We start from the raw sequence: 14,748 nt of genomic DNA on the forward strand, positions 1-14,748 counted from the left end.
TGTGGTCCCTACCTCCAAACAATCCTGCTGCTGATCTTTCTTCTCACTTTAATTTCTGTCCTGCGTGAAGGCACGAAAGGAACTCTGCATTTGGAGAAGCAATACGCCAAAAACAATGTTTGCTGTTGAAGCTGATCCTCTGTGCCGGGCCAGGGAAGGAAGCTGTCCAGGAAGGGCACCGATGGGCAGCAGCGATACTGCACAAACGACAGCAAACCTGCACGCTGCCGACTGCGAAGGCAGCAGCGGGGCAGACGGCGTCGGGTGCCGGAGGGAAACGCCAGGCGGCTGCTTGTGCCAAGGCCGCCGGAGCCGGGCAGGGCTGGGGCAGCGTCCCGCGCTCCTGCAACAGCCGGGACCGACTCCGGCCAGAAACCGGCGGGTTTAAACCCAACCGGAGCGGCTTTTCCGGAGCTCCCCATCCTGGTGCTCCCCGAGCGTGCGTGGGCAGGCGTGCGTAGCTGTCGCCCTCGCACCTCTTGGGCAGCCCGGTGGGGCCGGACGCCCCGGTGCGTGGGCTCAGCACCTCCTGTCTGCTCGGGCAGGATTTGGGCAGAAAGGTGTCTGCAGAGCGGGCAGAGCCCCTGCCCATCCCCAGGTGGGCAGCCAGCATGATATGTTCGAGGCTACAGAGTGGGTACGGTGGGAAAAGCGGCTCAACCTTGTCCACAACTCCGCGAAACGTTCCTGCAATGAAGCAGCAGCACTCAGCCCCTCCAGCGCAGCAAACAGAGGGACTGGTGGATCAGCAGCTCCTTGAATAGCTACACACGTCAGGCAGCTGATTTCTGCCTGAAATAAATGGGTTTATGACAGTGTTTCACCTCAGGGGAAAACATGTCCTGACAAGCTGTAGTTACTCGCATGCCCTGAGGATTTGTGGTGCCTGGTTTCTTCAGAGAGCGTTTTACTGACTTCTCCTGAAGCCAGGAACAGATTTATACCAATAATAAACAAGGCAAAAGAAAGAACCAGAGCAAACAGTTGATAAAAATCTACATTTTGCCCTCCTTGTTTGCTAATCTGGATCTGCAACACAGGGAAGGGAAGGGGCAGAGGCAGGGCAGGGGCTGGGAAAGGGGAGAGGGAAAGCTCTGTAGTGTTGGCACACAGCCTTGTTTCTGTCAGGTAAGAACTCTCCCCAGTGCTTTTTCTGCTCCTTTATGCCGATTGCCAGAGATCATCACTAGAGGAATACACCAGACATCTCATAGATTGTGAATTTTCATAAGCTCTCTGCTAACGAACCAGAACTGCTAATTTAAAAGCTGACACTAATGCACTTGCGTGAGCATGGGCTCACACGCGTGCTGCTGTGACGGTGGTGGAAGAGCCTGCTCCTGCTACGAGCACAATCTGTCCCCTCCTGCCCAGCCCCGAGACCCACGGCTGCAAGGGGCTGCCTGCCTTCGCTCATAGACCAGGGCTGCGCTCCACACTGGTGGAATATCGCGTTTATCAGCAGCTTCAGGCAGCACAGCGTTGCAACAGAGGTACCACAGGAGAGGAGTCAGAAATGAGCTGACTTGGGAAGAAACCGCTCAGGCTTGTTCAGAGCAGACATTACAGCAGCTCTGGCAGGACACAGCGGGTGGAACGTCTTTCTGCCATGCAAAGGCTGACATGCGGCTGTCTATTTTAAAATAGCATTTAACATGACTAGAGGTGTTGGATGGGTACAGGAGTGCTGGCTCTCCCGAGCTCTTCTCTTGCTGAGAGCCTGTCTAGATTACCATATGTTATTCTGCCGTATACTTCATCGTGCTTTATTTGTCATCCTTTAGCACATATGCTAACCGCTCTACTGCCTGGCACTCAGAAAGTCTGAATTTAGCTCTGAATCAGTCACAAACAAACACTCACTCAGGGCAATGATCTCTGCTTCTCACCATCCGCACTTCCCCACCCTGCCTCGCAAAAGAAGAAAACAGTCAGGCAGTTGGACTAGATGATCGTTGTAGGCCCCTTTCAACTGAAAAGGCTTTATTTTCTATTCTTTCCTTTTCTCTGTTCTATTCTATTCTTGCGGCCTCTGCCGTGGCAAGCAGGAGGGCAAACCGTGCTTGCAACACACAAGTCACCCTACAGTCAGTGAGAGAACAGCCACGCTTCAGTTCGGGATATATTTAAAGCCATAGTTTTTACATGTAATTTTACATACATTTAAAACCACAATAAAGCCATATAGGAGAATAACCGCAAGAAAAATAATCACAAACGAGTGAACCGAATGTCAGGGACTTTTTGTACGGGCCAGGCAGCGAGCCTACCTGCGCTGAGGCAGGCACCGAAACCTGTGCAGCCGTGGCGGCTGTTGTCCCTTCCCTTCAACATCAGTTCTGAGAAGCCAAAAGCACAAGTTAACTGTTTCCCTTGGTGCAATTGTGTTTACTTAAAAAGAACACGGTTGTTCCTTTTACCTTGAACACAGCAGGGACAAACACCACCAGGAACATTGCTTACTCACGATTTCTCAGCCTACCTTTCCAGGCAGAGCTATAGCTCCAGGAGATTTCTGTCTCTGCTCACTCAGCAGGGCCACCCTCCAAAATCTTGCCCCTTTGCCACACGTGGCGGGGGGGGGGGTGCTCCCTGCCAGGGACCGAGCACGCTGGGGGCAGGGGGCTGCGGCGGGTCGGGGATGGGGTTTCACTGACCACCAGGCAAGGATGTCACGAATGGCAGCTGGGTGTGCTGGAATATTATTTTTAGTTCGTAAGTAAATATTTAACTTAAGAAGTTGTCCATGTGCTCTGGGAAATTGTTTCATCGTGAGACAGTTTACAATTGCGCAGGTACAGACCTTGCCACGTGCCCCAAAATACTTTGCCACAAAAGGTGGAGAAAGGAGAGACATGGAAATGCTGCATTTAACAGACCGAGCCACCAGCGACCTCTGCCCACGGGAGCGCGCTGTCTCGGGGCCATACGCACGCTCCCGCCTTGCCACAGGGTCACTCACGTGATGACAGCTGTCTGTCCATCCGCCATGCTGCCAAATCCTGCCTTTCCCTCCAGCACCGCTGAATACTTGCTCCCCGATGAAGCCCCTGTCCAGTCATGCCCTGCGAGTGGCAGAGCGCCTGCGGATGGGCTCAGCCCGCTGCAGAGCCGGCATTCATGGGGCCGAGACGCCGCCGTGCCGGAGCGAGACCAAGGTCCCTCCTCCTCCTCACCCCCTTGGGGCTGTGGATTGCAAGTCCGTGTTGGAGCCATTGGAAAACGATAGAGCAGGGTGAGGACTTGTGCCATTCCTTCCCTATCAGCTGCGCTCCCTTTGCAAGCAGGTGATTTTTGTGCCCACTCATCCCACGGACTCATCTGGGCTCGACGCACAAGCTGTTCCTTCTCCTTCGTGCATCAACAACAATCATATGGGCCCCGTGCGTGCCAAATTAGTCTCTTAACGATGGCTGGGTAACTGCCCTGGCTTCAGCCCATCCGCACTCGTGCGGCTGTGTGGCTCACAGCACAGCGGCAGGGCAGAGCCAGCGCTCCCTCCCAGCTCTGTGCCTCTCGCGGGAGCGGAACCCCGGCAGGGAAGGCATTTCTGTCGGGGAGCAAGGGATGCGAAAGGCAGGCGTGGGGCAGGGGAACCTCGTTTCCCTCCACCAAACCAGTGCGCGCCCGGGGAAGCAGGCAAAGGCGAACCTGTGGGAAGCCTAAACCGCGATCTCACCTCCCCCAAAGTGTTTACAGCTGCCATTTGCAAGTAGCAAACCTTTCTATTGCATTCTCTAAATCAAGTAATGCTAATTGGACAAAACTGTAAAGATCTGCATGACAATCACTGAATTAACTGCAATGTGCCTGAAACATTGAGTTTTATGCTGAAAAATATAGCAATTGCACTGAGTGACTTAGGCAGTTCAAGGCTGCAGGAGGAAGATGTACGTGCAGCCCCAAGGAAGCTTTTCTCTGTGTACCTCATGGTGCAATCTGGTGCACTCTAAAAGGAAAAAGAGGCTCCAGATCCTTATTCTTCAGGAGTGCTGTGGAGCATCAGTAATAAGTCATCTTTGGCAGGCATATGTTAACAGCATCCAGGGAGGGGAGAACTTCATCAGAGCAGAGAAATCATTCCAGCCTGACTTTGGTACAACTCCAGCAAGTCTGAAATATCCATAAGGGCTCTGCTCCTATCCCTCCTCAGATCTATCCCGACCCTGTCTTGGGCAAGATACCCAGTTTACGCTTTTCTGTACCACTGATTTGTAATGCTTATTTGCTTTTAGATGGTGTTTTGCAATTTTAAGGGTTTGGACGTGTATTTGCCCAGCAAAAGGCTGCCTCAGTTACAGCAATTACCTTCCCTGCCCTGTTAGCGAAACAGGACCTCGTTACTGCCTGGATGCTATCCTGCAAGCGGCCACACACAATATGTTTTTAACTAGGGCTGCAGCTTTGAATGGATGGCAATTGTGCTTTGATTTTTCTTTCATTTATTTTTAGTGCTTATTAACCGGCTAAATGGGTAAGAAGAAAACCATCATGCACGAAGGGTAAAGGCATCTGGAAGGAGGGGGCCTTGCAAATCTGTTTGAAAGAAGCCGAAGCCATCGTTAAGTACCAGTGCAAAAGATGGGGGATGCCACGGCAGCAGGAGAGGGGGAGCAGGGTGGTGAGCCCGGCAGCCTCATCCCCCGGCCTCACAGGACACCTCGCAGCCCCAGACGCAGAAGAGCTGCCTGTCACAGTCGAGCACCCAGCCGGCATTGGGATTTTGTGCTGATCTGGGTCTAACTCTGGACTGCAGTTGCCCAGTGTCAGAAGCCCGGCACTCAGCCCAGGACCCCGGAGATGCGGGCATGGCCAGGGACCAGCTGCTGAACCAGGGGCACGGGGGGATCCGCTCCCCTGGGGGAGGCAACCCAGGCTGCTCGGCCATCCCTGGCCGGGCGCAGAGGGGTGGTCAGGCCGGGGTCCTGGGCGCAGGAACCCACCAGCACCCCGAGGACGCCTGGCCCCCAGCCCACATCTGAACAGTTCAGTCTGCAAAGCGCGTGGCTGGCCAGGCCCTGCCGTGTTGGCGTGGCTCCGATGACAAAAGTTGTCAAAGCTGAAAAACCAAAATAATAAAAACCTCTGCAGGCAATTAAGGCTGCCCAGAGGCTGTAATGAGTGCACTGGCTGCTTCTGCAGACTCTTCGTGCTTCTCTGCAGTTTGCTGCTAGGACGAGCGTTTGCCGTAACAGCCGGGGGGCCTGCGGTGGCGATCACATAAATCACAGCAAAGTGGTCCGAGGCGGCAGCAGATCAAAAGCATCAGCTGACAAAATCTGCACTGAAATCAGATGTGTTTATTGGTTCAGTTCACCATGGTAATTAATTACCTAGCACTTATCTAATTAACCAGAGCTTTCATCTACCATTCCCAGAGGCCAATAGCAAATGCCAGATCCCGCCCCTCCAGCCTCTGCCTAAAATATCTTACAGGGCAACGCAACGTCTCGCGTCGTGTCAGGACAGGCAGCAGGACCAGTATCTCCAGTCTTCTCCCGCTCCTGAAGCACGGGACGCTTGTGCAACATCTGTCTCAAACAGCAGCTTGCTGCTGACGAGACAAACCTGGGAAGCGCCGAGGCGGAGACCGAGCGCCCGCAGCCTTGCTCGGCGTCCTGCGGTTCACGCCGCGAGCAGGGGGGGACCCAGCCCGGCCGAAGCAGCGCTGCCCTTCGGTCCGAGCCGCGAGCAGGGGCTGTGCTGGCTGCTCCCAGACCCGTCCAGCACCCCAAGGCATGCCCCATCTCCCACCGCACGCTCCGCGGCCCTGCGGACGGCGGGCAGCGGGGTGTGCAGTCAGCCTCTCCAGGCCAGGACTAGTCACTGCAGGATCTGTTTCTGGGCAGCGGTAGCTGACCTCTGTCTGTCGCCGTACCCGGGCACCGCTGTGGTAATCAGCAGTGCTGCCTTCTGGGGAAGCTTAGCCAGCGAGAGAAACAAACCTACCCCGGGTCACTTTTGTGTGTTAAGAGCCACGAGGGTGAAAATGGGGATAGGTGGGAATGGGCACGTCCATCTCTCGACGCTTATCTCAGTTTTCTGGGCCACCCGGGGCGACCACGACAGTTCAAAAGGTAAAAGGCGTCCCAGCCTCCGTTGACCCCGTGCTCAGACAGGCCGCCCAGGGCCGGGGAGCCAAGCGTGCCGAGCCCAAGCCCTGGAGCCAGTCCCCCGCACCGAGCCGCGTCCCCCCCACCGAGCCGTGTCCCCCCCGAGCACCCTGGCAGGCTGACACCACACAGACGCCCGCGGCCCGTGAGCACCGCGTGCGAGGCAGCTGCTGCGCCGGCGCGGGTCGATCCGCACCCGCGAGACAGCGCGGGCTGCCGCGGCTGGGAGCCGTGGTGCTGAGCCGGGGGGCTGCGGCACAGCCGCCCCTTCGCAGAGCCCGCGGAGGTTCGCCACGGCAATAACTCTTTCTTCGTGCACCCGAGAAAAACGCAGAGCGGTTTCAAATTTGCACCGGACGGGGCCAGAGGAAGGCACGGCCTGAAGCCGGCGCGTGGGGCAGGAGCGCCGTTTCTATCCCCGGGGCTCAGGGGAAGCAGAGCCCGGGCGAGGAGCGCCGCGGCGGCGAACTCGGACAAAGCCCTCGGCACGAAGCCGTCGCCGGAGACGGCGGGCACGTGTGCCTGCCACGCGCCCCGGCGCCCGCCACGCCGGCCAGAGGGCGAGCGGAGCTCACCGGCCCCGGCCCTCGGAAGGCGAGTCGAGGCTCTCGGTGACGCAGCTGCCGAAACAGCCAGCGCGGGACGAGCCGCGGCGCCGGCCCCGGGGGGGAACCTCTGGCACCTGACGGGGCAAAGGAGAGCGGGCGGAGGGGGACCGACGCTGTTGGTCTTGGGAGCCGCACAAAGCCGGAGAGGGTATTTAACCCCCTGCCAGAGCCCCTCAAAACCTCCTCTGAGCTCCAAAACCCAACAGCTGAAGAAATAGTCGGGTGTTTTCTTTAGTGTTTCTGCGGAGTATCACTTTCAGCTGACTGGTAGAGCTGCTATGACCAAAACAACAGATTACTCTGGGTGAGTAACAGGGGAGGGTTTCAATTTGTTTTAATAAGACAAGAAAAATGATCTCTGGGTTTTGTTTAAGCCTTATTTATGAAATTGACTTGTATTGTTACTTAGTTGCTTTCCGCCTATTAGAGCAGGTGGAGAGGAAAGGCAAACTGGCCCCCCACTGTCTGCAGAATCTGCATTTAATTTGCACTTGTACTGCTAGGCAGTTATTTGGACAACATAAATATAAAATCCTGATTTGCTAAAAGCTTAACAAGCTGTCACATACAAAATAGCACAGTACATTACCTGCTAGATATTTCTGGCAGAATTATATGAAAGAAAGAGATAAGGTTGCCATTGACAAAATTGATGATAAATACTGAGAAACATTTTTTGCCGAATACGCTGACATAATAAAGAGATGTCGAAAAGGTTACCAACAGCAGTGGATGTAAGGAGGAGGACAGCTCATGTGACAGCAGGGCTCTGACAGAAAGGCAGCCACCCCAGACACCACGCAGAGCTGGCTCGTCCCTGTCCCCTGTCCCATGCCTTCCCTGACACCAGGGCTGTGCGTGCCCTTCGCAGGGCTCCCAGGCCACCCCGTACCCCATCCTGCCCTGTCCCTGTTCCTGCGGGCGCTGCCCGGTGCCCTTGACCCGTCTTCGCCCCGTCTCCCCACAGCAGTGAGTTTGTCCAAGTTAAAAACCCACATTCGGACACAACGGAGGAGAACGTTCTGTATCACTTGGACTTGGGAACAAAGACGCACAACCTGCCAGCTATGTTTGGGGACATAAAGGTAAATAGCAGGTAAAAAAGCAAGGCAGCAGGTCCCAGACCCGCAGGGCTCTCCAGCCCCTCGTCCCACAGCTCTGCCATCCCGTGCCGGGGTCCCGCTGCTGCGGGCGCTCCCGCTGGGGACAGGGTCCAGCTGCTTGGCAAAGGGACTCAGCGACCCGGGGCAGGCCGGGCAGGGAGGTCATCTGTCCTTGCTTGTTTTGGGGCAGAAGTCCCAATAGCAAATTATCTTTCTAAAACCCTGTAGTTCCATAAAACCTGATTTTATATAGAAGGACAGACAGAGGAAGCATTTGTCCAAAGCATCTGATCATCACCTACTGGAGACAACGGAAAGAGGATGTCGTATTTTTGGCGGAGACCTGCTGTCAAAACCAGCCCGTCATGACTGCATCCTCTTCCATTTTAAATTGGAGCATTTCCCCAGCGGTGCAGGGGAAGAGCCGCGGTGCCCTGGGGCTGAAGCAGCCTGGCACAGCCCTGCCACGCGTGGGCTCCTGCTCTGCTGCGCCACTGGCAGCCGGATCAGCAGCACTGCCCTTGCAGCTGCTTGCGGGTCCCCCTCCTACGTTCAGGGAGCATTTTTTTCCTGTAATATGTAAAATTTGTCCTTTTTCCTCCCTGACTTTACGGCCCCTGTGTCATCAGCAGTGCTCACTAATTGCAGTCAGCACTGTTGATAGAATAAATTAAAGGATGAGCTACTCTAACATCTGGTTTTGCTTTGCTGTCAGTAGGAATACTAACAGCTTAAATTTGCTGAATTAGTTTAGATTTTCTTGGCCTGGGACTGATACCCAAGTATGTGCAGCTGTACAGCTGTCTGGACCTAGCATAGTCACAACCCTAAAGGAGTAACAGCTTGGTTTTACTGTTAACTCCTGTTTTTGAGTCCCTTGGTTGTTCTGATGTCCCTTGACCGCCTGCGAGGAAGCAGCATCCCGCTGCGCTCTCTGGGGAGACCTGTCTGGCGCAGCCCGCCACTGCCACATTAAGACTGAATCTTGGCGCCAATTTTAGCTAAAATGTACCAACACATACCTATTTCACATCCAGCTTGTCTGCGTTGGCAGCAGCCCAAACAGGATGAGGGCATTTGCCCAGTTCATGCACAAGCAGCTGGGACTGGCGGGCGAGACGGGGAGGACCTGGCAGACATCCGCGCAGGGACGGACCGGTGCGCCATGTACCGGGCTGGGCCGGTGCTCTCCATCAGCGTAAGTAACGTGCCACGCTGGACCGCACCGCACACGTTTTCCATCCCGGGCACGCACGGCAGCCCCTGCTCCGGGGTCTGCTGCTGCCGGCGTGGTCCCGAGCGGGTTGGCACGGGGGACCCATCTCCCCCGGCGGCAGGGAGGGCGGCTGGCATGACCTCTCCCTCCTGCAACACCCACCGGCAGGTATTTTTTCTCTTTTCACTTTTCAGCCATTACCACCAGTGCAACCTTTCAGCCATGGTAAAGCTGCTTCTGTTTGAATGGTATTTCTCGGCACCCTACATGTTCAGTTTTAAAAGCATTGTATTAAAAATGAACATGCACGTGTTTTGCTCAGCTGAGCAGTCTGGCAATTTGAGAGGCAAAGACCACTTCCCACCATGCATGAATTACGAAATATTGCTGGAAGTATTACATTGACATGAGCTCTAAAGTAAAAACTTTGCGTTATTATTAATTATTCTTTAAAAGCAGAGTTTTTGGCACTGCACAAAGGAAAAAACAAATACAGGCTGTGCTGGTGAGTGCTCATACCCAAAGGCTTGGTCCTGCTGTCATTTCTTCAGGCACAAGATTAATCTTAAATCTGATTCACAGGAGTCGGTGTCACTCACACGACAGAGATCACGTTTGGTCCCTCTGACAAAACCAACCCAAACCTGACTGATTGAAAAGCCTGAGGGAATCAATCTGCCAGGATCCAAGGGGAAAGAAACCCACAAGTTTTGCTATTCCCCAGTCTGGCAGCAGTTATGACACAGCTAAAAGAAAAGCCTACGCTGAGCTCTTGGCCGTGCATCAGTTTTGTGCCAATGCAGAAGCCATCGACCCCCAGGCTCGTCCCTGCGAGGGGACGCAGGGCAGAGCATGCAGCGAGCCTCCCCCAAAATGCTTCGTGCAGAGCAGCTGCCAACATCACATTTTTGCAAGTTGCTTAGAAACACAAATGAACTCAAACATACCGGAGGCAGGAACACAGTTTCCTGCTTTGAATATTTACAATGAGAATAAATTTTTTAGGCATTTGGCAAATAAGTCAGGCTGATGTTCCAGAATAACAACATGCAAAAAGTTTTCATATTTAAAACATGATACAAGCCTAATAGACCATCAGTCTCACAGCCAAATGAAAAGAGACAAAGCAATATGAGAACTGACTGCGTATGTTAAATTAACTGTGCTTCTTTACATACGCTTCCTTCAGGTTTTTGAACACGATAGCAAAACCAAAAAAACGTGAGGCATTTTTCATGGGAAAAAACAAACCCCACACCACCAGACACGTTTTGTTTTTAAAGGTAAAGCCGAGAAAAGGACGTCGGTTGAGTGATGGAGCAGAAAACTAAGAGGATCACGTGAGGGAGCGCTGGGCAGAAAGCAGAGGCAGCCTCGGTAGCTCGAGATTTGCAAAACATCTGCCAGCCCAGAGGAGCGGCAGCGGAGACAGGGCAGCGGGGCACCACGAGCCGCGGCAGAGGACGGGGAACGGGCCGGCTCCAGCGAAGGGGAGAGCCTGCGGGCAGCCAGGCAGGCGCTGGGGACGGAGGGGCACCAGGATGGGCAACGCGAGCCAGGAGGCAGGACAGGCGCCCTGCACGGCGCGAGGCTCCACGCGGCAAACGCCTGACCCCGAAACTGGTCCTCGCCGAGGGGCACGAACGCATCCATCGTCCTTCGTGCCCAGCGACGCAGGAGGAGTTGCTCCGGCGTGGGGCGAGGACGGGCTGGGAGGCACCCAGAGAAGCGGAGGCTCTGGTTATCCTCACTGAAATTCGCCACTCCAAGAGTACGAGCAGGACATGACAAAGAATGGCAGTCAGCATGTGGCGTAAGGACGGGCAACACAAGGGGAAGGTCTTGGAGCATTCAGCCACCAGGATGCGTTTGTGGAGAGACCTTTCTTGAAGGAGAGACCCCATCTGCTGGGGGCTGACGTACTGCTCCCCAGGGATGAATGCCAGCTCTATCGATAAGAGCAGCCTTAAAAGCATCAAGGGGAGGAGAAGAGGGTTAGATGCTTTACATGGTCACGCTACAGAGACCCTGAGATGTCTCTCCCCCCTCAAAAAATTGCTGTTGGCCTCATCAGCCGAAAGAGGCCACAATGTAACCCTGAGCTCGTTGCAGTCACGTACCTGTCACCTGCCGCAGCATCACAGGGAACGACACTTTTTTCTCTCCTCCCAACAGCACGGGATGGGCATCCCTTCCATTTCCATCATGCTTCAGGAGGAACTAATCAAACTGCTGCACCGTGCAAAATGCCGAGACGTTACTATTATACGCATCGGTACTTCTGGAGGCTTAGGTAAGCTGTCCGTGGTCTTTCTTCAGAGCCAAAAAGCTATTAATACAAAAAATCTCAGCAATAGGTCATGCAATTATGAGCTTTAGCATTTTTTCAGGTCCCCAAATATCAAACAACATGATATTTTGTTTTGGGTTAAAACCCAGCAAACTTCTAGCAACTGGCTTAGCAGAGCACACAATTTCACAATGGACAAAGGCTTTGAATTCACAAGTGGGTATCACTTTTCAAACAGAAAACACTTGACTGGAAGTCACTTTCATGCTTTGAGATCCTCCCAGCTGTCCCGGTGCTTGTAGTCCTCTGCGCTGCTGGGACCCCCAGCCGGGGCAGTGGTGCTACTTGTGCCTGCACAAGCTGGTGGTGGGGCATGATCTCTGCAAGCCAAAAGCAAGTAAAACACTGTCACTCGGCACGTTCCCACAGTCACTCATCGTGTGCTGACTCTGTACGTTTTACTTGTACATCTGTGCTACTGCGTGAATTTCAATTATTTTCTCACATCTGTTTTGCTCACTGAAAAGAACAACCCCACAGTCACACGTATATCTATAGAGATTCTCCTGTCATGCTAGAAGTTTTGCAGCAGGTCACAAATGTTACAAGCTCTGGCTTAGCCTCAGCCTTCCTTTTCACAGGGATCGAGGCCAGGTCTGTTGTGATCACGGACGTGGCGGTGGACTCCTCCTTCCAGCTGGTGGTGCTGGGTGACGTGGTGGTGCGGAGCACTGAGCTGGACAAGGACCTTGTAGGGGAACTACTTGCCTGCAGCAAGGAGATCCCTGACCTTCCCACGCTCGTCGGCCATACTATGTGCACCTATGACTTCTACAAAGGTAAAACGATCTTTGACTGTCCTTCCTCCCCCCAAACATAACGCCAAGTCTTTACATTCTTACGTAGGCAAAACTATCCATGCTACCAAAGCCTAAGAAGGACTGCAGGAGCAGACCCACCTGATACGTTAGAGCTTGTTCAGTGGTCAGAGCAGGGTACTCATCCAGAACACACGATACCAGTTTTGGCACTTTGCCAGGGCGAGTCCTCCTCTGCTAATTGGTCTCTTGTTCATCCGACAGTTAAATTTGGTAACGTCACCTGCAAGGCCAGCGCTGCTGTAGCTGATGGTGGATCAAGAGTCAAGATCCACCCAGCAGCGGTTGCTCCCTGGGGCAATGCAGATGCCCGGGGACCTCTGCTGCTCCCCTGGTCCAGCCGTCACACGGGAGCCATGCGCGGCCGCAGACCCTCCGAAAATGGGAGGCCAGTAGCTGCACCCTGCCAACGAAAACAGCCCCTCATCCACAATCCTGTAGTAAGCCTAGCAGATGGGTTACGCTGAGTTGTTTCCTACAACAAGATTGTAACTTCCGAACTACCAAACACTAGAAAAATGTCAGGAAGCATGTGACATTTACGTAAACAAACTTTGGTTACTCTGGAACGGTTTCCTTTGCAAAATTAAATGCTGATTGCAGAGTAGATGAAATGTAATAAATGAAGAATTAATAATCTGAGGACTATTTATAAACCTTTGGATCTGCTTGCAAATGCAACCATCTGTGTATTGCTCAAGGCCATGTTTTATTTAAACAAAAAGCCATTTGTGGGGATTAACAGTAGGAACATCAATAAAATGAAGCACTCTGCCCAGGTTAGCACAGCCGCAGATATACATTTTGCTTGCATCGAGGACTTTACATACTGTGTGAGAGGAGCGGCTGCAGCGGGCACGGGTCTACTCTGTGGACCCAGGTGTGGCTGCAGGACAGCCGAAGCCACCAGTGGAGTTAGAGGAGAAGGTCGGGATGGGTGCCCGCGCCTGGACACACCGAGCACGGCATCAGGTCCTGCCTGCAGCGATGCCCCGGGGCTGAGGCGAGAGTGGGAGGGAGCACCAGTGCCCCAGGACCCAGCTCCCCGGCCAGCACCAATGCCACCCGAGCAGGGAACGCCACTCGCAAGCCGCCCCAGCTGCCTGCCATCCATGGCAGCCCCTTAAGAAAAATTAAACCTAAATTAAGGGTGTTTTCCTCTCCCCAATCTTCCCGTTCTGCACAGCTGGCTATGCCTCTTCCGCAGTAATCTGGCATTCTTTTGATTTAAGCTGGCAGACCTTCGCAGCTGATGTACGCTACGGACCTCAGAGGAGCTGCAATGACTTGCCCCTGCAGAATGCGATATACCCCCTGTACTTAACACCTGTGGGCTTACTCATCCTTTTTACAAATGTTAAAACCTGCATGATTTTCTCCTCTATACAGAGACATAGCACACTGGCTTTAAACACTGAGGTTAATATGAGTTAAGTAACCATTCAAAGGAAAACTTAGTCAGCTTCAGACAAAACGTAGGCACTGCTGGACTTTCCATTTGAAACTACACCCCGTTCACCACGACTGTAAACCCACACAGGACCAGCAGTGACACTTCTCTGCTTCTTTTCAAGGTCAGGGGAGATTAGACAGAGCATTGTGCTCTTTTTCCAGTGGAAAAAAGCGAGAGTACTTAAAAAGAGCTTATGACACTGGCACGAGGAACACTGAAACGGAGTCCTCAGCGTTTGCTGCCCTGTGCGGGCTGTGTGGCCCGAAAGGTGAGTCCTCCCGCGGCCGCTTCCACGTCCTTCCCGCACCCCCGTGCTCCCCAGCTTCACCTCACCTGAGGGTTTGGTTTGGTGTGAGATTCAGACAACCTGAAAGCCAAAAACGCATTCCTAACGATTTTAACTAGAGAAGTACACCGAAACAAATTTTGTGGCTCAATAAAAAACAAGTTTGTTTTAGAAGGCCTGAGCGCGTGTTGCACAAAACTAAACTTAATCCCCCCCTCATCCCTCTCCTGGCCCTAAAACAAGTCCTGGCCAAACTGGTGTAGCTGCCTTCCCCTCTTTTCCTGGAAAAGAAACAGGGCGAGTGGAGGGCACCTGCAGAGCGGTGCTGCGGCCAGCACCTCCCGCGGGGGTCCTGCCGCTTCGGCCCCTCCGGAGCATCGGGGCAGGTCCCCAAGGAGCCCCGGGGAGGGCAGCGGGAGCAGGACCTCCTCGCCTTCCCCGCAGGGCAGTGCTTTAAGGCCCGGGTGCGTGAGGTCGTCTGCACGGCGCTCCTGGACCGCCTGGAGGGGGACCAGATCCGGGCGCCCCGTGAGGAGGTGCTGCGGGAGTACCAGCAGCGGCCCCAGCGCCTCATCGCAGCCTTCGTCCGAAAGCACCTGGGGCTGAGCTCTCCGGTGGGAAACACGCTTTTCTCCACAAACTGATGGGCGATGCAGCACGAGCAACGGGGCGCCGGGTCCCAGCCAGCGCAGTGAGGGTCTGTGCTCCCGCGCCAGGAGCAGCTGTGCAGGACCTACACCTGCCGGCGCACCGCGGCCCCTTTTTCCTGGGAAATGGAAAAGACAGACCCGGTCACGATGC

General features: G+C 54.1%; 2 protein-coding genes across 2 annotated transcripts in view; one reads left to right on the forward strand and one right to left on the reverse strand.

Moving 5' to 3' along the window:
* Window positions 1–6,943: 6,943 nt before the first annotated feature.
* On the forward strand, window positions 6,944–14,742 carry UPP2 (uridine phosphorylase 2). The gene is given in 8 exon segments (XM_030016524.1): window positions 6,944–7,025; window positions 7,689–7,806; window positions 8,862–8,939; window positions 8,942–9,022; window positions 11,216–11,333; window positions 11,972–12,169; window positions 13,783–14,000; window positions 14,211–14,742. Coding segments are annotated over 8 exon segments (1,218 nt in total). The 5' UTR covers window positions 6,944–6,999; the 3' UTR covers window positions 14,592–14,742.
* Window positions 11,278–14,748, reverse strand: part of CCDC148 (coiled-coil domain containing 148) — a 90,094-nt gene continuing 86,623 nt past the window's right edge. Inside the window, exon 16 of the mRNA XM_030017158.2 lies at window positions 11,278–11,369. The gene's annotated coding sequence lies outside the window, so the exon portion shown is untranslated. The remainder of the gene's footprint in view (window positions 11,370–14,748) is intronic.

This window comes from Aquila chrysaetos, chromosome 6 (genome assembly GCF_900496995.4).
Source record: "Aquila chrysaetos chrysaetos chromosome 6, bAquChr1.4, whole genome shotgun sequence".
Taxonomy (NCBI): domain Eukaryota; kingdom Metazoa; phylum Chordata; class Aves; order Accipitriformes; family Accipitridae; genus Aquila; species Aquila chrysaetos.